The sequence below is a fragment of the Hibiscus syriacus genome, unplaced genomic scaffold (assembly GCF_006381635.1).
Source record: "Hibiscus syriacus cultivar Baekdansim isolate YM2019G1 unplaced genomic scaffold, ASM638163v2 tig00111721_pilon, whole genome shotgun sequence".
NCBI classification, from domain to species: domain Eukaryota; kingdom Viridiplantae; phylum Streptophyta; class Magnoliopsida; order Malvales; family Malvaceae; genus Hibiscus; species Hibiscus syriacus.
The window spans coordinates 1797519-1823247 of NW_024063164.1; the positions used below are offsets into that span (position 1 = coordinate 1797519).

At 34.5% G+C, this 25729-nt stretch overlaps 1 protein-coding gene across 2 annotated transcripts; it reads right to left on the minus strand.

Moving 5' to 3' along the window:
• Window positions 1–24122: 24122 nt before the first annotated feature.
• LOC120168836 (photosynthetic NDH subunit of subcomplex B 4, chloroplastic) lies at window positions 24123–25729 on the minus strand. 2 transcript variants are annotated; one of them, XM_039177125.1, is made up of 6 exons: window positions 25543–25729; window positions 25397–25447; window positions 25143–25317; window positions 24976–25031; window positions 24804–24875; window positions 24123–24394 (listed from the first exon to the last, which is right to left on the minus strand). In XM_039177125.1, exons 1-6 carry the CDS (start codon window positions 25624–25626, stop codon window positions 24281–24283), a joined length of 552 nt encoding a protein of 183 aa, XP_039033056.1. In that variant the 5' UTR covers window positions 25627–25729; the 3' UTR covers window positions 24123–24280. The 2 variants fall into 2 exon arrangements, with proteins under 2 accessions (XP_039033056.1, XP_039033057.1); XM_039177126.1 differs by having other exon boundaries at window positions 25143–25299; window positions 25543–25725.

A 25729-nucleotide genomic window follows, 5' to 3' on the forward strand; every position in this document is an offset into this window, starting at 1 on the left:
ATTAGTAGAACCAAATATTATATCATCAAGATAAATTTGAACTACTAATAAATTTTTACCTTTTCGCTTTAAAAACAATGTAGTGTAAACCTTCCCTTTTGAAAAACCTTTTTCGATTAAAAAGTTTGACAATCTTTCATACCAAGCTATAGGAGCTTGTTTTAATCCATATAAAGCTTTTGTCAATTTAAAAACATGATTTGGAAATTTTGAATCTTCAAAACCAGGAGGTTGTTCCACATACACTTCTTCTTTTATAAAACCATTTAAAAATGAACTTTTAACATCCATATTATATAATTTAAATACCCATCTAGTACCTACAGTAGATTTATTACAAGGCCTTTCAACTAATGTCCATACTTTACTTCTCTCAAATTGATTTAACTCTTCTTGCATAGCCATAATCCAGTTTTCATCGTTTAATGCTTCTTGGATATTTTTAGGCTCTATGCATGAGATAAATTCAACATAATTACATATATTTCTAAGAGAAGATCGAGTTGTTACCCTTTTGGATGGATCACCTATAATTTCACCATCCTTGATATAGTTGTACTCTCTTGGGTAAGTGAATTCCCTTTCTTCAATGGTTGTATTCTCGAGAGCATCATGAGTTTCCTCATATTTTACTTCTTCCTTTGATGATGGTTCTCCAATGTCATGTCTAACGTCATGTGTGTTTACAATACCTACGTCATCATCAACACAAGAATCCTTCCTTGGAAGGAGATTATCATCGAAAACAATATGTATAGACTCTTCTACCACTAAAGTTCTTTTATTAAATACCCGATAAGCTTTAGAATTTAAGGAATAACCCAGAAAAATTCCTTAATCACTTTTAGCATCAAATTTTCCAAGATTATTTTTACCGTTGTTTAAAACAAAACATTTACATCCAAAAGGATGAAAAAAAATTAATGTTAGGCTTTTTATTTTTGAAAAGTTCATATGGAGTTTTCTTTAAAATATGCCTAATCATTACTCAATTTATAACATAAAAAGCGATATTTGTGGCTTCCGCCCACTCAAATTTTAGTTTTGGTAATCCTCTTACTAAGTCTCCATGAATAAGTCTTTGCAAAACACTCATGCTAGTATGTCCTAGTCTCCTATGCCATAACCAACTATCATGTTCATCCTTAGCAACTAGGCACATGTTATTCATAATAATAGAATCTATATGCACCATGTACATGTTTCTTATTCTATGACCATCAAGCATAATCCGATGAGATTCAATGTCAATAATTTTACAACCATTTGTTTCAAATAAGACATTGTATCCTTTATCGCATAATTGACTAACACTCAATAGATTATGCTTTAACCCATTTACATATAATACTTTTTCTATTTGTATGCAAGAGGTATTACCTATAGTACCTATACCTTCAATGTAACCTTTTGAGTTGTCACCAAAGGTTACCACTCCTCCATTTTTATCGTAAGCTCTATAAACCGGCTTTTGTCTCCAGTCATGTGTCTCGAGCATCCACTATCAAGGAACCACGAATTTGAGCTTGTATTTTTTGCTTTGTAGCAATGCTCCTTCTCTTACAAGCATGAATTAATTTTTTATTTTTGTACCTAAATTATTTTGGGTACATATTCATTAGTCCTTAAAATTCTAGTCCCATTAGGTATCCATTTGTGTAGGATATCCTTATCTTTAGTAGTAATGAGTTCTTTAGGAACCCATATACTTCTAATGATTTTACCATTAGAGGTTCTTTGGGGACCCCTATGATTGTAGTCTTTAAAGCTTTTTCTAATATAGTTGGATTTTGAATTTTCACCTTTTTCAAAATATTTTGATCCAACTTTATCGAAAGAAGCTTTAAGATCACCAATATCTTTTTTATGATCAGCATTGACTCTAGAAAGTAAATTATGCAAATCAAAATTTTTATTTTCAAACTCATCTAGTTTGATTTGCAAATCTTTAATTTTACTTTCAAGATCATTGTTGGTCTTGAAAATGAGATTATTATCATTTTTCAATTTTGAAATATCTTTCTTGTATTTTGAAAATAATTTCTCATAATACGAGGTCAACCCAGTATATTCCTCTACTAACTAATCAAAAGAATAATCTTCAAAATCGAATGAGCTAGAGGTTACCTAAGAGTTTTCCCTGATGGCCATCAAGCACAAGTTTGCTATTTCTTGTTCCTCTTCATCGGATTGTTCAACATCGTTCCATGTAGCCACGTGTGCCTTTTGCTTTTTCTTTGATTAACCATTCTTCTTTAATTGCAGGTAGTTGTATTTGACATGCCCCTGTTTTTTTGCATTCGTAGCAAATGATAGGGTCCTTCTCTTTCGATTCAATTTTGAAGCCTTTATTTCTTTTGAATTTTCTTCCTCTATTGGGCTTCATTAGTTTTCTGAATCGTTTGGCAAATAATGCTATTTCTTTATCATCGCCATCTTCATCGGAATCACTCTCATCTTTTTTGGATTTGAGAGAAACTCCAACGGTCTTATTTTTCTATGTCTCATTCTTTGTCTCATCATTCTTCTCGAGGTCTTCCTCATCTTTAATCATCATTTCGTGCATGAGGAGAGAAACAATTAACTCATCGAGAGTTAAGGATTTTAAGTTCTTAGCCTCGATGATCGCCGTCTTCTTTGATTGCCAAGCTTTTATAAGAGAGTAAACTATCTTCCTTACAAGCTTCTCGTTTGGAATGATCTCACCATATGCCTTGAGACCATTGACAATCATTGAAAATCTATCTGTCATAGCTTTGATATCTTCACCCGGTTTCATAATGAAATTTTCATAGCTATGAGTTAGAAGACTAGTTTTAGATTCTTTTACCTCGTTTGTATCTTCATGAGTGACTTCTAGTTTATCCCATATTTGTTTGGTGGTTGTACAAGATGAAACTCTCTTATATTCATCTGGTCCAAGAGCACAAAATAGAATATGGATAGTCTTTAAGTTGAGCTGGAACATTTTTGTCTCTTCTTCATTCCACAAATTTGGATGTGTGGAAGGTTCAGAGTATCCGTTCACCACGCTTTTCCATGTTCCTATGTCACTTGATTGAATGAAGTACATCATTTTATTCTTCCAATAAGCATAATTAGCTTCATTGAAGAAATGAGGCTTGTTGACAGGCTGAGAATCGAGAACGAAGTCGAAGTTTGATGTAGAGGCCATTGATGACTTGAATATCGATATAACTCTTCCCGAATCAAATCAAGAGGTGGTTAAACCTTCAAATGAGTGAGGCTCTGATACCAATTGTTGAGTTAATCGATCGACAAAATAGCTAAGAGGGGGTGAATCGACAATTAAAATTTTCGTGGAAGCTTTTGCAGAAAATAGAAAAGATATGTACAACGATTTAGAGTGGTTCGACTTTCTCAACCAAAGTCTACGTCCACTACCTTAGCTATCCACACTAAGGATTTTCCATAAATTTAATAATTTGTCTTTCTTTTGAGGACAAAGAGTAACCTTACAATTCCCTCAAGAATTATAACCCAAATTCTTGATAACATTCTCTTCCAAAGAGAAAAATAAAAATCTCACAAACTTACAGAAAAACCTCACAAGGTAAATTGTTTGCATAATTCTAGAACAAAGAATGAACTCTCAAGAATGAATACAATTAAGCACAAATGGTAAGCAAAATAAATATTGAATGTAAATAGGCTTGAAAATGCTCAAACAATAAGTTTAAAGCTTTCTCTTTGATTCTCTCTCAATTCTTGTTTCTTGTTGTTGATCAATGGCTCCTCAGCTTGTTTAAATACACCTTGGATTGATTCTCAACGTTGGGGATCTTGGTGAAGTCAATAGAGCCTTTATGGTGTAATTATCATTTATAAAAATCTGTTGGGAGCGTAGATGTATCGGTACACTCTCAAGGGTGTATCGGTACACTGCGTGTAAAATTCAAATATTTCGACCGTTATATGACTGAGTGTATCGATACATACCAGGTGTATCGGTACATTAAATACATTCGATGTTTCAACAGAGCCAGGAGTGTATCAGTACACTGGGGAGTGTATTGGTTCCAAAATTACACTCGAAGTAGGGAGTGTTTCGGTACATCCCTTTGTAAAAATAATTTTTGGCCCGATCATTGTTCGAAATACTTTGTAAAAATTATTTTAAAAATATTTTAAGCTTAAAATACAATTTTACACTTTAGTAAGGATTGAAATTGACCTTTGAAAAACTTGGAGTAATATTTTGATATTCGAATAATTTAATCGAATATACTTTAAAAATGATTATAAAATCTTAAAATTCAATAACACTTAATTTGTTATATCGAAACATCAAAATGTTTTCAACAGACATCCAACTTGAGATAATACTGCTTCTATTCCCACACCTGACGCATTGTAACACCCCATACCCGATCACGAAGGATGACTCGAATACCTGAGTGTACATTAGATTCCGAGACAAGTTGGATAAAATAAAAAACCCCAAACATGCATTCTAAGCGGAAACAAATTTAAATAAACACCCATCATTCTTAAACATGCAAAAAGAAAACATTTAAACATATTCATCGCAACAAACAACCATGCAACATCGAACATCATTATCACTATAGGGGTAAAATGGTCATTTTTCACATCAACTAGTGAAACATCAAATTAATCTCACCAGTAGATATTATTATCCCTTAAGTAGCGACATGCAATGTTTAAGCTTAATCGAACATCGTTCAGGGTCCTAATTGAAAATGCAAATCTAAGGACCAATACATAAACATTTCAAAAGTTACATTCGAATAGAAAACATGCAATTGATGTTACCATTATGAAATTCAGTGTATTAAAGAGTGACAAAACAAATCACATCAAATTATGAGCTAAGACCAAATATTAATTAACAATTCAATTTTTGGACGATTTTGAACATACATAAACATTCTAGGGTCAAACTAAGACTTATGAACACTTAGGACCATTAATGAATGCAATTTTACCATTTTAATTGAGAACACAATGAGGGGATCAATCCTTTTTTACGGGAGATCGATCCTTTGCAAAACAGTAAGTTTGGGATCAATCGTTTTTAGAAGGGATGTATTCTTTTTCAAAAGGGATTGATCTTTTTTGGGAAAATGCAGAAAATCATATGAACATGCAAGTACAAGCCTTCAAACTTCCATGCAATCAATCCTATTATCTAGATACATGCTTGGACACACTCAAACTACTTCATATATGTCAAAATACATATGTAGCATGCATCATAACATCGGTCAACACATCATGTAAGAATATAGCATCCAAAGTCAAACATTGCATAATAAGCTCACTTTAGCACAAGTCACATATTCATATTATGAATTTTGGTTCATTTCATGCAACCTATGTGTCTTACATATTATGTATACATAATTTCACTTATCTAATCACAACAAACACTTTTCTAAGGAACATAACAACATTTGAACATTCTAGGTAAATTAGGCAATATGAAAACTTATTCACATCATCATTAAAGATCAACATCATGCATTTATTCTAAATATTTGAGGTATCTAGAAGTATCATCATAGTTCAATTGAGCACTAGCAAATAAGTGAAAAATACATTTCAACATTTATTCTCATTTAGGAATCTCATATTGCCTTAAAACAAATCAAAATTTATGATAACTTTACAAATGCTTCCTTGCTTTAATCACCACCAAGTGTCTTGCCTCTCGAGCTTCCAAATTAACAAATAATGATATGAAAAATTTTAAACAATGAGTGTGAGCTATAAAACTCAGTGAATGACTAAACATTCAAATATGATGCACATGTCAAGGCTAAAGGAAAGCCTACCTACATGCTATGTAACCTCACATGTTTTTACCCCAATGATCATACCAATATGTCATGCCATGATGCATACATAATGTACCATAAATGCACATAAATACTAGTTTATAACATGCTTTAATTCATCACATACACTGTTGCAAATCACACAAACTCATGAACTATTACTTTTGTGGCAAGTCACACACATTTTACATGTACTATTACCTTTGTGGCAAGCCACACACATTTTACATGCAAATGTTTCCAATTTAAGATCAATGGCCTTTGTTCAAAATACAACTCACTCATTGGATAAATAGACTCCATATGACTCCCTTTTATTTGTATACTCACTTAGGTCTAAAGCCACGACTTTTGGAGCTAAGCTCAATGAACCAACCTTAACCTGTGATCTTCTCGGAGCAAAGCTCAACGCACCAACCTTACCCCGTATATCCCTTACACACTTTCACATATAAAAACAAAAAGTACTCTTTCCTAGGCATGCCTTTCACATCCAAAGGTCACATTAAGAACAATTATCAATTAATTCATGTTCACCAAGAGTGGTTATCAAGGATGCATAGTTTATCACATATACACTTTGCAAAACACATTTTGAAACATTTATAAGAAATGATTGTCATGATCAACCCACAATTGGACAACGAGTTGCTCGTTCATCCTTCGATAGTGAAGAAGATTCACTCATCCCACTTACACTTTCCAAATACACATTAGAAACCACTATGCATCTCTTGTAACACATATACAATAAACATGCCATAATTCATGATTCATAACAAAATCCATATCACATTGCAAATCAAATGCACATTTCCAATTCACATTCCATGAACCATATCCTTGCAATGCACAATAATTCATAGCCATCATGTCATGATACATATATACACCTACTACAATCTCATATTTCCAACACATCAGAACTCATAATCAACATACTTTAACACTCATATTTGCAAACATCACATGCTTCCAATGTATCATAACTCATAATTAACATACCATCATTCACATGCTTACATTAATCATATTCTTTCAATACCTTTTGAATCATGTCATAAGATACATGCTCACTATGATCGCATATTTAATAAAAATGTCATAAATTTGCATCATCAGTTAACAATAGAAAGTAAACAAATTTAGAACCTTAGATCTAGAGGTAAAACATTCTAAACCTTCATTCAACATTGAACACATTCATCACAAGTGAATGGACAGCCACTCATCTCAATGGTGCAACCATACGATTTGACCTCAAGCGCTTGCTAACTCGCTACTAAACATTGACACACTATTTTTAACTTATCATAAACTCACCAACGAACTTATAAAACATATTATTGAGTCATTAAGGCTTCCAAAAAAGAGCAGAAAATTCTACTTCTAAAACAGAACGAAAATAACCGAAAGATCGAAAATCTTACCGCTGATGCAACCTAAGTCTCCTAACTCAGTGGCAATACTTTCCCTTGATTAAATATGACCAATGACACTCAAAATCAGAGCCTAAACACAATCAAATCACACAAAAACAGCAGCAATCATCACAACTCCTGAATTTATGAAAACACCGAAATCAAGCTTGTTTTAAAGAATTCGATATCCAAATCTTTTGCAATTGAAAAACTGATTTAATATGACAATAATCTCATCATAAAATCCTAAATCATCACTTAACATACCATCATTCACATGCTTACATTAATCATATTCTTTCAATACCTTTTGAATCATGTCATAAGATACATGCTCACTATGATCGCATATTTAATAAAAATGTCATAAATTTGCATCATCAGTTAACAATAGAAAGTAAACAAATTTAGAACCTTAGATCTAGAGGTAACACATACTAAACCTTCATTCAACATTGAACACATTCATCACAAGTGAATGGACAACCACTCATCTCAATGGTGCAACCATACGATTTGACCTCAAACGCTTGCTAACTCGCTACTAAACATTGACACACTATTTTTAACTTATCATAAACTCACCAAGGAACTTATAAAACATATTATTGAGTCATTAAGGCTTCCAAAAAAGAGCAGAAAATTCTGCTTCTAAAACAGAACGAAAATAACCGAAAGATCGAATATCTTACCGCTGATGCAACCGAAGTCTCCTAACTCATGGCATTACTTTCCCTTGATTAAATATGACCAATGACACTCAAAATCAGAGCCTAAACACAATCAAATCACACAAAAACAGCAGCAATCATCACAACTCCTGAATTTATGAAAACACCGAAATCAAGCTTGTTTTAAAGAATTCGATATCCAAATCTTTTGCAATTGAAAAACTGATTTAATATGACAATAATCTCATCATAAAATCCTAAATAATCACTTAAAAACCTTGAAATCAGATCTAAAAAATAGCACTAAAAATACCTCCGAAAATCATTTTTAATATAAGAACTCATCTTAAAAACAAATGATCATTCAAGATTATCTCTCAATTGGATCATTAATCATTGAAGCACAAAAAGGAACCAAGGAATAAAGATTACCTTTTTGGAAATGAAGAAGAAAGGAGAAATGAAGAAGATGAAGATCAACAATGACAACTCCAAGAATGAATAGAGATGGGTGGCAATGATAGAGAAGAATGATGCAAATTTTATTGAAGAGAAAATCAAGAGAAAAAGAATAGAAATCAACCAACAATTTGAATGAAGAAGATGAAGAGAGCTTAGCTATGGAGGTGTTTGCTTGAGAGAAAATGGAGAGAAAATGATGAGTGTTTGGATGAGAAATGAGAGAAAACAAGTGAAGTGAACAAATGAAATATTAGAGAATATAATTGAAATGAATCTAGCCAAGAATTAAGGAAAGATTAATGGTGAGTTACAGTTAAATCTGGAGGGAAGATGAAGAAATACAAGCCTTGGTCAAACTAGCTTCATAGATTTTTGACTTTTTACATTTTAGTCTCTATAAATCAATATTTCCAATTTATTTTATTTAGTTACTTAAGAAATTATTTTATTTACTTTATAAAAAAGTATTCTAAATTCTTCAAAAATCATTTAGCATTTTAATAATAATATTTATAATTTTAAAATCCAAAAAAAATATTTTTATTGAAAATTCTAGAAATGACCCCACTACCTACCCGAACTACCAACCGAAATTTTTTATTGTTACACGCATCACGTTACGCTCAATACCTTCTTGGAAGGACTTAGACCAAGGGCTATGCTCAGGGGAGAGCAAGGAGATGCCCAAAGACTTTCGAAGGCCATAGCTGTAGCCGGAAAGCTGACTGAGCTTGAAAGAGATAAGCCAAGTAGCGATGTGTCGTCCAGGCCCATACCCAGAGATAGTGGAAATAGTGGGGGAGACCGGGAAAAGGTGCAGTAGGGAGATGGTAGAGAAAGCTCTTCGAGTAGCCAATGTGAGCCATCGACTGTTCGTAGCTAACGAAAGCTATTGGGAAAGAATGACAAGGCTAAGTCCGGTGTAAAGAAGAAGGGAAGCAAGGAAAAATTGAAGTGATACTTCTGTGATGGTCCTTATTTGATTAGAGGATGTCCCAAGAAGCGTCGCCTTACAGCCATAATAAAGAGGATAGAAGAAGGAGAAGTAGCGGGAATTAGTGCGGTCGTAAGTGTTAAAGCTACCAAACCAAGAAAAAGACTTCGCCCGATTCAGGGGATCAATGTGGCCAAGTAAGGAACGAGACGAGGCAAGGCTGTTGATGTTGAAGTAGATGAACCCAGAAGAAAGCCTGAGATTGCGAGTATCCAAGCAATAAAGACAGGGGAAAGAATTGGTGAGGCTACATGTTCCAAAGTAGCCAAATCAAGGGTAAAAAGTAAGCAAGTATGCTCACATTATGCCAGGATGGAGGCATGGTCCAAGTTGTGGTGTCTCAGGCTTAAAGGGACACTTAAAGAGTATGTAAGTCGATTCAGAAAACTTATGCTCAAAGTCCCGAGTTTAACTGAAGAAGATGGGTTCTTCACCTTCATGTTCGGATTGAAGCTATGGGCGAAGAAAGTGTTGGAACGAAGGGAAGTCAAGGAGGTGTCTAAAGCCTTGAGAACCGCTGAGTCCATCAAAGAATTTGGAGTCAAGAAGAAAAAGACTTCCAAAGAAAAGCCGAAAGCCGAGGGTAGCGGCAAGAGATTCTGGAATGAAGGCAAGTCAGAGGATGAGGAATGTTGTTCCTCGAGTGGAAGAGAAAATCCACTCAATGATGACCAGATGGTGAATCGGGGAAGATGTGTGCAGTCTTGGCACAAGTTCGAGTGTCAAAGATGCTAAGCCGAGGGTAAGAGTTGAGTAAATGAGGGGGCACAAACTTAAGATGCCAAAAGTGTTGCAAAATTACCCGAGTGGAGTTGAGTCATCCAAGGTGATGGATGAGCCCAATATTGAGTTATCCAGAGAAGAAGACAAACCCAGGATCGAATAGGCGTTGAGAGTTGGCTTAATAAGGTTCATTTCTGCCAAGGCGAGTAGAATCCAAGTGCAAGAAGAGTTATCCTTGTCCAAGGAGTTTGTCGAGCATGTTCGTGTAGAGAACATGGCTTCAGAGACCATCTTAATAGAAGGGTCGAAGCAGGGGCTTGCCGAGGATGTTCAAGTGAGGAACAATCCTTCAAAGACTAGTGGACAAGATTCGAATGGAGCCAAGATGTTAAGGGAAAAGGCAACCACGGAGAAACTTCCCATTTACAAGGTGGGAAGTGATCTCTAACCTTCGTGTTATAATGAAGGAGGTAAGAAGAGGCATCGTACTTTGCTGTGAGAAAGTGTCGATGCATGATGGCGCAAAGACCTCCAATGACAAGGGTCCAATCTAAGGAGTTTCAGACTTCAGGGTGTAAGGAGGGCTGACACAAATTTTGAGTAAATGTTGATGTATTGATCGAGGTGTGAAGACAGATTAAAATCAGTCTTCAAGTGGGAGATTGTTGGAAAAGTCAAAATTGGTGGGTTATAGTCAAAATTGGTGGCAACTAAATTTGATAAATTTAAGTTACTGCAATTCGGTGGCTTTCGGTGCACTCCGGTTTTGTTGATTTTTTGCAATTGTATATTTTCACTATAGTCCCTGCACTTTAGGGTATTTTCAAAGATTAGTCCTTAAGCTTCAACTATAAATACCCTTACCCATTTAGCTTCAAAATCATCCCAAAAATCATTTCTTTATCCCAATACTAGAGAGCTTTCTTGTGAGTTGTGAGTGTTTTGTAAACACCTGTAAATTTTCTCTCTTTAGTAAAAGATCTGCAGCAGTCCGGAGACGTAGGCATAATTGGCTAAACTCCGTTAACAATTTCGGGTATTATTTTTCCACTTTGATTTCACATTCTCACTAATCTGGTTATAGGGAAATTATTCGTTTATTTCCTAACACTGATGACATATATTTGGAACTCGAAAAGGAAGGAGAGAAGCTTGGCATGAATAAAAATGGAGAGAATAAAGCAAGTGCTGGGAAACGAGAGAGCGAAAAAGTCATTGATAAAGAATCAAGACGATGTGAATGTAATAGTGAAGATGACTTTCATGGGTGGATCTTTGACGCAATTATTGTTCCAATTAGTTGAAGCCCCGGTTAAGAGGGATTCAAACGAGCTCTCCAGCGTAACGTTTAACAATCCAGGTAAGCAGTTAATAGTCCAAATAAGTTTTATGTCACTCATGTTAATAGATGTTAGCGTCAAGTGATCATTTTGTTACAAATTGATAATGTTAGTGATCAATTTGTAATTTATAAAAGTTCAGTGGAGAAGTAAAAAATATGAACATGATATGATGAATAATAAATAATAAAATAAATAAATAAATTGGGGTACATATAAAATTAAATACGTAAAAATATATATACATGATATGATGAGTAAAATAAAATAAAATAAAATAAAATATACTATAAAAAATTAGATTTGTAAAGATTATATATATAAATTTAATATAAATAATACTAATAGTACAATATATTTAATATAAAAAAATAAAAATGATTGAGAATTAATAGAATAATCAATGTTATTTCATACAAAATTAAGCCTAAAACAAAATGAATTTACATGAATCGAAGTAGCAATTAATCCAAATATGTGGCGCAAATCCAAAATAAGAACCAAAAATTGAGAAAATAAAGAATTCTCTCAAAAGAACTTTTGGGGAAAAAACCTTTTATTGGTTTCTTCCTCGTCAACCTTTTTCTTTTTTTCTCTCTCATTTTTCTCTTTTTTTTTCTTTCTTTTCCTCCCTATTTTTTCCCAATTACAAAGGAAGAATATCAATTTATAAGCCTTTAAAAAATCCTAAAAAATATCTAGTATATTTTACATTAGTAATAGATATGCAAATTAAAAGAAAATAAATTTTACAATAATAAATAAGACCTTAAATTACCCTAAATAAATAATGGAAAGACTAAAGTTTAATTTAATTACAAATAAGCAATAAAATAATTGAAAATTCATAGTTAAATAAAATTCTCGTATTTGATCCATTTTCAATTTTTTGTATGCGTTCTCTTCAATAAAATAAAAATACTTTTAGTTCTTGATTTTTTATTAAGACGATTCAAAATGTGCTGGAAAGAGAAATGAAAGTCAGTCATATTTCAAGAAGACATCATGCCTTTGAAAAGAATGAATCCCATCACAATATTTGTTACAAGTCGAATAATGTAATGATGGGATTCAAAATCAACTCAATAAAAATGTTTAGGCATTGAAAAGAGAAGACCGGGAGAAAATTGAGTACTACACTATACACATTCATAAAATTCACAGTTGGTTGTTTATTCCAATAGTGATAACGAGGGAAAATTAGATGACAGAAAACGTACTTCTAGATATCTATTCCATATCGACTTTACAACATTTTCATTGTTATCAAATAAGCCACATATAATAGCTATTGGAATAGAAGGAAAAACATGAAGTTAAAATATTGAGAATTTGATAATATCCTAAGGTTAATTAATCTAAAAACTTCTTGATAATGTAAATTATCATTTTATGCGAGAGTATGTAAAGAAAAAACATGAAGTTAATATATTGTGGAATAGAAGATCATGTAGAAGACATTTTTACGAAGCCATCTAAAGCAGACATATTCAACAGACTCAAAGAAAAACATGGTATGAGAAGTCAAGTTTGAGGGGTAGTGTTAGAATTTAAACTTAAATAGAATAGTCATTAAGCCTTTTTGGATAAGATAAGACAAGACAAGATATGTAACACCTATACCCGATCATGACGAGTGACCTGAATATTCTAAATGTCAATTTAGGCTCCGAAGTGATTCGAAACACATATTGACTCCTAGTAAGAAAAAAAATTATCATACAACTTGGCAACTCTTGCAGCTGAAATGATATGACCTAAATATTTCACCTGAGTCTCTCCAAAAAAAAACATTTGGACAACTTGGCAAATAATTGGTTCGCTTACAAAACTTCCAAAACCTCCAAAACCATATGCAAATGAGTAATGTGGTTTGTCATAGAGTTACTGTATACTAGGATGTCATCAAAGAACACCAATACAAACTTTCTAAGGAATGAGCTAAACAAATCATTCATGAGTGCTTGAAATGTAGCAGGGGCATTTGTGAGGCCGAAAGGCATTACCTTGAATTCATAATGGCCCTGATGAGTTATGAATGTTGTCTTGTAGATATCTTCAACCTTAATTATGATTTGCCAGTAACATGATCTCAGGTCAATCTTGGAAAAGTAAACTGCCCCATTTAGTTCATCCAGTAGATCCTCAACCACAGGAATAGTAAATTTATCTTTCATTGTCATACTATTCAACTATCTGTAGTCTACACAAAATCTCCAAGTACCATCCTTCTTTTTTATTAGGAGACATTGAGAGGCAAATGGGCTCTTGCTAGGTTGGATAATAGAGGAGGAGAGCATGCTAGCAATATTCCTTTCTACTTTAGCCTTCTGATTATGGGAAAATCTATATGGTCTTAAATTAACAGGTGTAGCCTCAAGTTTGAGTGAAATAGCATGATCATGGCTTCTTGTAGGTGGTAGGCCTGTAGGCTCAGCAAAAATAGAATTATATTTCTCTAGTGGAGGTTGAATTGATGTAGGAATAGGTGGAGAATTCCTTGTCATACTCATCATTACCATATGACCCAAAATAGCTGAATTTAAGGTTGTCATTTTCAACAAGGTGGCCCTGAGATCTGTTGCAAAGTAGTATAATGTAGTTGGCCTTCTATAAGAATCTATTCTCCTTGGTGTAAAAAGCTCAGTGTCATGTTATTGAAGTCCATTAAGATTAGACTAAATAATTTCATCCAGTCAACCCCTAACACCATATCACTTCCACCCAATTTAAGTAGTCTGAAATCATGTGAAAATGAGTGACCCTACATCTGCCATTCTACCTTGTTGCGTCTAGTTGAGCTGAAAAGTTGTTGTTCATTAGCTATTGTAATGGCCAAAGGGTAAGGGGTATTCACTTGAATACCAGCATCAGCCCATTGTGGTATTAAAAAATAGTGAGTACTGTCATTGTCAATCAAAATGTTTAATGGCATGCCTTGAATGGTTCCATGGATTCTCAATGTACTATGGTCAATGCATCCAGTAATAGCATTCATAGAGATCTCTAGGCTCTCCTCTTCTTTTAACAGTGGTTGATCTAAATCACTAGGTAAAGCTTCTGAAGGTATAGTAGTCTCTTCCTCAATAACCATGTTTAGGTGTCTTGGCTTACACTGATGGCCTAGAGAAAACTTCTCACCATACTTAAAACATAGGTTATTATGTCTTCTGTACTCAATGAGGTTTTGTTTTGGAGGTGGTATGTCTGTGCCCTTTTGTGGTAATGGTAGTGGGTTTGGTTTAGAAGCAGGTATTGGGTTTGGGTAGGGTGGGTTTCTAAAACATGGTCACAATTGTCTATTTTCAAACTCAACAGATAGCTTATACAGTTTAGTTTGCATATATGCCTCAGAAAGTGTTTTAAGGTTTAGAACCTTAACTCTGTGTTTAATGTCTTCTCTTAGCCAACTGATAAAAAGAGAGACAAAGAAATTCTCACCTAAGGTAGGATTTTGTAAGAGCATGTGAGGTTGTAGTTCTTCAAATCGGTCTTGGTAATTCTCTACTAAACCTTTCTGCACCAATTTTGTAAATTCCTCTATTATATCAGCAAAGGATCTATCACTGAACCTGTGACAAATATATGCCTCAAACTCATGCTATGTCACGTGGTGTTTCTGCATTATATAGAAATCAAACCAAATCTATGCCTTACCCGTTAGGCTACCTCCACCCGTTGATCATCAGGAATACTACAGAGAGAAAAGTACTTAAGGCATTTTTGTATCCACCCCTGTGGATTGTCTCCTTCAAAGAAGGGTAACTCAATCTTGGGTCTATGCCACATCATCCCCGAAGTGTTAAAGGAACCCCCCATGTCTCGTTTATCCTTCACTAGGCCAAGTATATTGGGTCTAACCGCATTGTTCTCACCCATTTGATTATCAGGTTTAAAACTAGTCATATGAGCAAGCAAATCATTAGGTTTAGACTTTAAAATCCAGGTTCATCAGGTTTATAAGTAAACTGGGACTTATCGTTAATCACAGTGACCCTTACAAGTTTCTTTCCCTCCGTTTTAGAATTACTAGGAGTTTGTACCTAGTCACTAGCAGACTGGTTCTAATCGCCATTTCTGCCAGTCAAAATCTTAAAAAGATCCTCCACATAACCCTGATTTGTGGCCAATCTGGATTCTAATGAGGTAATACGATTTTCTTGGTTTTCTCACCATTTAGGAGGGTTAGTTTCGTCCTGAGATTGTTTGACCAAGGTCATTAAATTGAGGATGGGAGAAAAGTTAAGGATGAGTTGGAAATGGGTATAATAGCTCGCCTATATTTTTTGGATCTGTTCACATCGACCTCTTCGATGGTAGATCCACGAATTATTGAAGGTATCACCACAAGTATAACGCAGGAGATAAATGACCTACTTAGCGGGTACATGAGAGAAGAAGTGGCAAGGGCAGTGAAATTGATGAGCCCATTAAAAGCCTCGGGAGAAGATGAGCTGGGTGCTTTGTTTTATAAAAAATTCTAGCATATCTTTGGTGCAGATGTGGCAGATTATTGTATTAACCTCATTCATGGCCGACTTGATTTCAGGGAGATAAACCACACACATAGTTCTTATTCCAAAAATTGACGATCCATGCAAACTTAATCATTTTTGGCCCATAAGTCTTTGCAACATATTAGCTAAAATTGTGACAAAAATGCTAGTTCTCCGGCTCCAACATTGTTTACATATCGACGAAGCACATAGTGCTTTTGTTATAGGAAGGTTAATTACGGATAATATTATTACTGCATATGAGCTGCTGCATTTGTTCGTTAGTAAGAAAGACGGTTGACGGGGTTATTTCACACTGAAGCTAGATATAAGCAAGGCTACGATAAAGTGGAATGACATTTTGTTTGGTCGATAATGCTTTGAATGGGTTTTTCCCCGCAGGGGGTGGAGATTATAAAGCTATGCATTGCACGATTTCTTATTCGGTTATTATGAACGGTTTGGTCGGACAGTATTTTAAACCACAGCGTGGACTTAAACAAGGCGACCCCGTAAGCCCTTATCTTTTCCTAATTTAAAATGAAGGGCTATCATCTCTACTTCGGCAAGCAGAAGACAATGGAACTTTAAAAGGGGTGCAAATCAATAGATATGCAACAACAATCTCACGTCTTTTTGCTGACGATTGCTTAATATTTGGAGAGGCTAAGACTTCAGTGGCGTTTCATCTTAAGTCCCTATTAAGAGTGTATGGGGAAAGCTCGTGTCAAACAATAAATTTTAATAAGTCAGGGTTGTTCTTTAGTTTGAATGTAATTGACGAAAATTGAGCTATGTCTGACGTATACTGGAAGTTGAAAGCTCATCAAATCCGGAGTACCTAGGATTACCGACGATAGTTGGAAGGAATAAAAGAGGTGATTTTTTGTACTTTAAAGATAAATTTCATTCCTGACTCTATAATTGGTATAACCGAGTACTGTCCCAAGGCGGTAAGGAGGTGTTCATTAAATCTGTCTTACAGGCTATTACCCTCTATGCCATGAATGTTTTTTTACTCCCAAAAAGTCTTTGCTCAGATTTAGAAGGAATTATGGCCAGAATTTGGTGGCAAAAATCAGAGAAAAAAGGGGAATACATTGGTGTTCCTGGAACACGTTATGCGAGTTAAAGGACGCAGGAGGATTGGGGTTCAGGAACTTGGCAAAATTCAATACAGCTTTGCTAGCGAAACAAGGATGGCAACTCATTACTAATCCATCATCTCTAGTAAGTCGACTACTCCGTGGGCTCCAGTCGGGTTCTCGACCATTATATATCTGGCGAAACATCTGGAGTGCGAAGGGTTTGCTTAAGAAAGTTATACGCTGGAAAGTGGGGACTAGGACTTCCATATCAATATGCTTTTGGTTGCCTGGGGCTAGGCCTCGCCAAATTGCCTCCCTGTAGATGAATTGTACAACGCGTCTCTGATCTAATTGATGCAAGTTCAGGACAATGGAGGGAGGATTTAATTTCTGCTGTTTTTTTTTTCGAGGAAGAAGCTGAGGTAATTCTGACGATCCCAATATCAAGTTTTGGTCAAGAATATTGTCGTGTGTGGTGTGGTGAAAAAACAGGATTGTATAGCGTAAGGAGCAGGTACATATTACTTCTAAATGAGGGAGTTGATTCACATTATTCAAAAGCTTTCTTTAACTGATTGTGGGGAAGTGCTTGCCAAAGGAAAATAAAGCTCCAGGTTTGGAAATTTTTTCAAAACTTTGTGCCTACTAAACAGAACCCCTACATCAAAAGACTTGTAAATGACCCTTACTGCCAGCATTGCACCAGTATCGTTGAATCAATTGCACAAGTATTAAGGGACGGTGTATTAGCTAAGGCAGTTTGGAGGGGACTGGAAATCCAATGGCCACCACAGATTAATTTACTTGATTTTAGAGGCTGGATTGAGTGGATTATTTTTCATTACCCTATAGATAAAACCCCGATTATCCTTGTGGGTGTGTGGGCATTGTGGTATGCTCGTAACAAATAGTATCATGAAAGCCATCGCATGCGTCCGGAGGAAGTAATTACCTTTATCCACGGGCAATGTATGGATTTCGTCACAACAAATGATCGGTTACAACCACCTCCGATGAACAACCTTGCTAGGTGGAAGGCCCACAACCCCCCTCAGTGAAAGTCGATTTCGATGCCCGTTTTATGCAAGGACAAAACGTTGCTTGGTCAGGGATAATCAACCGAAACAGTGAAGGCAAATTAATGGGGGCATGTAGACGAGTTTTACACAGGGTTATCTCTGCGTTTGCTTCTGAAGCAAAGGCAGCTGTTCATGCGTTGCCGTTCGCATTTGATCGGGCTTCAGAGAAGTGGTTGTTGAAGGCGATTCCAAGACTGTTATCGACAATCTATCAAGTGGAGGAGGAGATTCCTCTGATATAAGCGCCTTCATCTGAGACGCACGATGTAGGGCTGCCACCTTCCATGCATGTCGATTTAGTCGCCCCCAGATCAGAAAATGATGCGGCTCGCCGTCTAGCTGCTGATGAAGGCTTTGGTATGCTAGATCGCTACTGGGCAAAATTCTTCACGTAATTCTTTGAAAAAAATAATATTCTTCACATGTTGCATTTGATCAATTATTTGTTGAAATAGTGTGATTTCTACAGTAACAGGGTTGGTCGCCAGGTGCTCCGGGCGACTTGTGCAGGTTGCCATGTCGTCCGAACGTCTTGCCGTCGTGCTTATTTGCTGAAATGGGTTCGAGCGTTGGGATGCAGCAAATATGGAATCTTTCACTAAGTCAAAAGAGTACAAGACTGTTGCAAAGTCAACCACACTTAAAAAATTGTAGTCCATGTTTTCTATTTATAGGGATAAGAAACAAATCAAACAAGGAAAATTGCATACAGAAAATCTTACTCCGACTAAATTTCCTTTCTTGATCAACGTAAATGTGGCAAAAAGTTAAAGTTTCAAACATATTAAACTACTCCATACTGTGGCTAATAAGAAACCAGGTCACAACTATAACAATCGCCACCTTGACACAATTTCTCATCGAATAAATTTTTCACCTCTTCCACAACACCTCTTCAAATGGGATAATATTCAGCAATAAACACCCTCTAAGTCCAAGCAATGCTCAAACTTGATTGTAGTGAGAGATTTGGTCATCATGTCTGTAAGATTGTCACTAGTGTTGACTTCGCTCACAACATCACCTCGAAGCAATTACATCACGCACAAAGTGATAGTAGATATCAATATGTTTCATATGCTCATGAAACATTTGATCTTTCGTTAAGAATATAGAACTATGATTGTCATAGAATATCATACTGATATGAAGGTCTTCACTAAGTTCACCAAAGAGTCCCTTTAATTATATCACTTTTTTAAAAGCTTTAGTTATCGCCATGTACTCCACTTCAATAGTTGACAAGGTGATCGTACTCTGCAGATTAGCTTTCCAACTAATGAAACATCCTCCAACTACAAAGAACTACCCTGTAAATGATCTCCTTTTATCAAGATCTCCTATAAAATCAGAATTTATATACCCCACGATTTCATCTCTAGTTCACCCAAACTGCAAGCAAACATCAATAGTACATCAAAGATACATGAAAATCCATTGGACAAATTTTCAATGTTCTTTACCGGGATCCATAATCTATCTACTCACTAAACTAATTGCATACACTAAGTCTAGATGCACACAAACCATAGCATACATTAGAGATCCCACTGCACTAAAATATGGAACATGCGACATGTATTCTACCTTTACATATAATTTTGGCGAACAATCACTACAAGAAAATGCATTTTCAGTGACACAAAGAATTACCACTAAAAATATCAAATTTAGTCACTAGAGATCATAGTGACAAATGTTTTAAGTTATCATCTGTTGTCACTAATAACTTCGTCACTATTATATTAGTCATGAATTTCGTAACAATTACTTTTTTAATACATTTTTTTGACAAAAATGTGTCACACCCTAAGAATTATCTTTGAAAGTTCAGTGACTAAAGGTATAATTAACCCAAATTCTAGGGTATTTGAATATTTAACCCCTTTTCCTTCTTTTTTTCTTCTCACTCACTTTGGAAATTGGCGTTTTGCTCTCAAAGTTATTCTTATTTTTCTTTTTTCTTTTTTCTTTTTATGGTTTTTCCTTGTCTCATCATCACTCATGCTTCCGTGCTCGACAGCGCCAAAAGCCAATTACTTTGTCTCGATGTGGCCTTTCATCTAGTGTCTCCACCAACTTCAACGTCGTCATCGTTCACGATCAGGGAGGGGGTTTTGCTTCGATTTTTCTAAAAATTATATTTTTCTTGATTTACTATAAACTGACCTCGGTGAGTGACTCCTTGTATTCTAAATGTAACTCTGGAAAGTTTCATCGAATTCTGACCGCTGGAGGAGCCTCCACACATCGTTGTGCGCGTGTGGGTATGTTCTAGCAGGTTTGAACACTGACTGGTCTAATTGAACTGATTTGACCCTAAATTATCCTTGAACCAGTCTAAACCTGAACTAAACCATTGATCGAACTTGACCAGTTAACCTTTGATCGAACTGAACCAGACCGCAGGACCTAGTATTACCGATCGTGGGAAGTGTAAGGCTTAGTCGTTATCTATTAGTTACTTTAAGTGTATCCCCTTGACCTGTTCGATACATTTAATATATTATGGTACTATATTGTGTGTTGCTATTTGTATGTATGTTTGTAATCTTATTATATTTGTTTGTGATATGTTTGATTTTTTAATAATGTTGCATCACTTTTTATTTGTATATTGATGCATTCTTGATTCTACATAGGATTATATCCTCATCCTGTTTCTGCATGGGATCATATACTTCCTGCTACTGTTTGGGATCATCTTCGGAGGGCTATATCCTCATTTATTTTCTGTTTCTGACCGGGATCCTCTTTAGAGGTAACTTTCCCATTCTATTTTATCTGCGACGAAAGGTAATTTGTTTGCTCTAGATGTTACGTTCTGATGATTAATTTTTGATGTTATTCTTTACATATTATCTATGTTGTTATATATACATAACAATACCTGTTGTAGCTAGGAGACACACCGAGCTTATTAGCTCACTTTCTTTTCAAACGCCGTATGGATGTTCTTATACCTTATATTATTTATTTTTTATTGATTTATATACATTCTTTATATAGGACTTTGGGATATTATATTTTTACATGTTTTGGATTTTAAACTTGTATTATAATATGTATTATGAACTCTTATTTCTGTTTACGGATTTATATTGATTTTCTTGTGATGCAATCTATAATCAGAAAATTTCATGATTTCTTATAATTTGAATTAGTGTGGTTTTCGAGATTCGGTTGTAAGTCTAGGTCGGGTTTAGGGGGTGAAAAAAAGATTAATAATAGTACGAAAGTTTAGACACTAATATTATCATTATCAATGACAAATATTTTATCAAAACTACATAATTAAATTAATTAATTAAAAATTCATTATAAAATCAATTATAGTAGATATTACATTTTTGGTTGCAAAACTATTCGTTAGGAAATTACATTACAATCACTATCATCAGTTATTTCTATCGTTAACGATAGTTGATGTGGCGCCTTTAGAAGTTATTTTTGTTAAACTAATATAATGTATGGATTTTAAGATGATCAAACTTGGGACCTTTATAGAAAGAGTGTAACACCTGACCACTATACTAAGCAAGAAATATTTATTTTTGAAAAAAAATAAAGTATTTAGGTTGAATTATTGTTGGAATTAATTCATTTATTTTGTGAAAATATATTGTCATAATGTTTTTTTATGAAAGAATAATTTTTTGATGAAAATCCTAAATTACGACTTATTTGAGAAAAAAATGAATTTTGGTATTTATTTTGATTAAATGGATTTGGAGTCGTCATCGACCTTTGAGTTAGGTAGGTCGAACACCTAAAAACGTCTTTTAAACAATTTTAAGAAAAATCATTTTTAAGATAAAAAAAAACTAGTTTGCGCTTATCAAAGATTCGTTTTTAAGGATCCATGAGTTAATTTTAATAAATGATCTTTTTGATGTCATCTCGAGTTTCTTCTTGCCATTGCATCATTCATTCTTATAAATAGATGTGGTGATATTTGCTCTCATTGATTTTAGATTTGAGAAAAATTATGAAATTTGAAAATTATCTTCATTCTAAAATAGACAATCTCTGCGGACTGTTCAGTAGCCTATCTCTTTATCTTTGTTCTGTAACTTGTAATACTATGAATCAATACGGTATTTCCTTCTACAAAAGTGACAAGTTTTATCTTGGTTGGAAGATTTTGATCTGCCCCTTTCTCTATTATCAGAAGAACACTCTCATTTTCTTCCATAGTGTGAGCTAGTCGATCCTGGCACCATGATACCCTATTCCTGGGGCTTAGAACCATATACAAGATGTTTCATCTTGTCAAACGAGTGAAGCCATTGTACACTTCTTTAAAAGTAAGTGTTCGCGACTATACATGATTATGTCTCTAAAAGACGAGTAGAAAGGAGTTAGTGAACATATGAGGATCAATCTTAAATCTTCTTGATCATACTTCACTTCTAAAGTCTCCTGATCGGAGAAGGTTTCCTTGAAAGCGGTCATGTGCTCTTCAAGAGACGAACCTTCTGCCAACTTGAGTGAATAAAGATGTTGCTTTAAGTGTGTCTTGTTGGTTAATGAATTCTACATGCATAGTTACTATAGCTTAGCCTACAACTAAGCTGGCATTTTCTCTTTTATACATCTTGTAAAATTTGTTTTGATAAGTTTAAACAAATCTGAGAAATGGTTTTACGATCCTTACGTTTTTCTTCATTCGTTTATTGTGTTGTCGGCTTCTCATGAAATCCTTTATTGCATCGTGTCGACCTAATTGTGCAAGAACATCTTGGATCTTCACTTGTCATAGCGAAAACCTGATGTTTCGATTCAATAGTAGAATATCATACTCCATTATTGTCATTATCCTAAACCTGAATCAAATACCAGTTTGTTATAATATGAGAACAATATTCGACAAACAAAACGATTGAATAAAAAAATAAAGAACAATAAGATTTACAAGGAAAACCCAAAAAAAAAACCCCGAGGAAAGGAGAAAATCTTTCACTAAGTCAAAAGAGTGCAAGACTTGTTACAAAGTCAACCACACTTAAAAACCCTAGCCCGTGCTTTCTATTTATAAGTATAGGAAACAAAACAAACAAGGAAACTTGGATTGGATGAATCCTACTCTAACTGAATTTCCTTTCATGATCAACAAAAAGGCGACAAAAAGTTAAAGTTTCAAACATATTAAATTGCTCCGTACAACAGAACCTGGTCCAGTAATAAATTGGGTCATAACTCTAACATATATTGTGTGAGTTATATAGTTATTTCGTGTCTGCTTTTACTTCCAACGTGATTGATTAGAAATTAAGATTAATGTATTTGGTTATTTCTTAGGGATATGATCCTCAAATTATACATGAGATAATTCTTTTTGATATTTTATCTTCATAATAGTAAAAGTCTTTTCACTAAAATTCTTGTTTGTTAATTTGGAATTTCAAAACCATAAAATTTGATTTTTCAATATCAAGATTCAAGCATTTTAATTTACCAATGAATTCAAGTAAGCTTTCACATTTAATTTATTGTCCGTGATGTTTTGATGTGACAAATCTTATATTATTTATTTTATTTCATACTTATTTTGGTTCTAACATTTAATTGTATGGTTTATACAACTTTTTATATATATAATTTACTAAATATGGTTATATAATATGAATTTTTTTTAAAGAGAACAAAAGAACTGATTCTATTAATATATCTTGAACAATCCTACTTAAAGTGAACTACATGGTGTGGGTTTTTTTTTTTTTTTGGAATAATTCCTACCTAGGGGAGGGAAAGAAACTTTTGCTCCTAAGATATATTGAACCCACAACCTAGGAGAGAGGAAAGGTGTCAATTGAAAGCTTTAAACCATATGTTCTAGAAATTGTTGATGTGGAGGCTTCTTGTGAAGTGATAATCTTACACCAAATATTTTTCATGCATTACTTCATATTTACAAGGTGATAAAATATGCTGATTATAGCTAACAATCCTCTAGTAACTGGCAGCGGTTACCGATAAAATGCAGAGGAACTAAATGGTTATTTAAGTATAAAACGAGAAAATGGCAACAACTAAAATTATGCTCATAATCATCATTTGAAGCATGTAAAAAGTTTGTAGTAAAATACTACCCAAATATTTAGCTTCTTTCTGTCGATGTACATATAAAACATATCTGCAGGTATGTAATGGTTCAATATATATATATATATATATGAAGCTTCTACTTGCGGCCAGCTTCTTCCAATTCTCGCAGCCCTCCAACCTTCTGCTCTATCTCCTCAATCAGCTCTTCACGCCACAACTCTGCTCTTGCAGATTCTTCAATGTCTTCTTGCTGCAATTTTCATAATCTCATGAGCAAACAATATATCTATTGACTAAAACAATCTAATTGATAAGTGAAGTACAACTCTTTAAAAGATGAAAAGTGACATCTAGCAACTCCGTGAGCTAAACAGTAAATTACAGATCCGATTCATAATGGTTTGGCAAGATGTAAGGACTATATCAGCCTCAATTTAAGACATACTTGATCTTCGAATTTCTATAGTATCGAGGAACTGAACCCTGAGCTTCTCTCAATTGGTTCATGCAACCATCCATACAATGTTGTATTCAATAAGTTTGGGTTTGAACACTAATATCTACACCTAATTTTGCACTTTGCCACACCCGTGTTGAAGCTTGTTTTGTACCAAAAAAAAAAAAGATCAATCACATGGAGAAAAATTAGAGAAAATTACCTTTTCATAAACCCAATGTCCAGTACCATCTCCTCCATCTTTCCTGTATACTTCAGAATCATAGTACGGATCCTACACAATGATGTTCCAAATTAGATGCTTTAAATTCAGAACAAAAGCAAGCGACCAAATTAAAAGTTCTAGCAAGAAAAATCAATGGACGTATGCTTACCTTGGTGGAACCAAAGAACAGACATCCCCAGCAAGTGAACATGATGTAGAAAGCATCTACAAAGCAAAGGACCAAAAGAAAATACTTCAGCATTTTATCATACAGCTTCAATGCAGAAATCATTAATCGATTTGAATGAACGAATAATCTGATGAAAGAACACTTACAAACGGTTTTAATGGCATCATCACTCAGATGCCAAACAGATTTATTGGTTATAATTTCTCTCTGGGCATCAAGTTGTTGAACCTGATGAACTAAAACCGCCATTAGAGGCCAATCTGGTAAACCATGCACTTTAACTAAACCTCCCCTTGTATGACTCTTGCTTCCTTCATCAATCTATATCATACACATCACAAATTTCAAGCAGTTAATGCAGAAAAGGCCCGGAAAATCAATCACTTACCTAACTATTTACCTGCTGGCAGCCAGTGTTGAAAAGGCTGGTACTGTTTGAGCTTCGTTTAAGCTGACAGTTCAAAGAATAACCACATGTTAACCAATACCATTAACATAAAAGCTCTGAAGAGCTTGGGAAAGGATGATGAGGGTCACAGGAATTACCAGTATTGAAGATGGGTAGTTTCCAAATTTGGTGGCTTGAAGATAACTACTGTGAATCCATGGTTTTAAAATGGTGGAGCTCATGATTGTTTCAGCCAGTGCTTTGAATGCGGTGGTTTTCTTCTCCTAAGTTTTGGATTTTTTATACTTTTGTTACGTGAGAGGCTAAGTGGATAAGGGATTCATA

What these genes read in the sequence shown, in the direction of transcription:
- LOC120168836 (XM_039177125.1), bottom strand. Translation starts at nt 25,626, where the DNA reads ATGAGCTCCACCATTTTAAAACCATGGATTCACAGTAGTTATCTTCAA. An exon ending in TGATGCCATTAAAACCGTTT is followed by an intron (nt 25,032 to 25,142) that starts GTAAGTGTTCTT and finishes TTTGCTTTGTAG; the next exon opens with ATGCTTTCTACATCATGTTC. An exon ending in TGTTCTTTGGTTCCACCAAG is followed by an intron (nt 24,876 to 24,975) that starts GTAAGCATACGT and finishes ATCATTGTGTAG; the next exon opens with GATCCGTACTATGATTCTGA.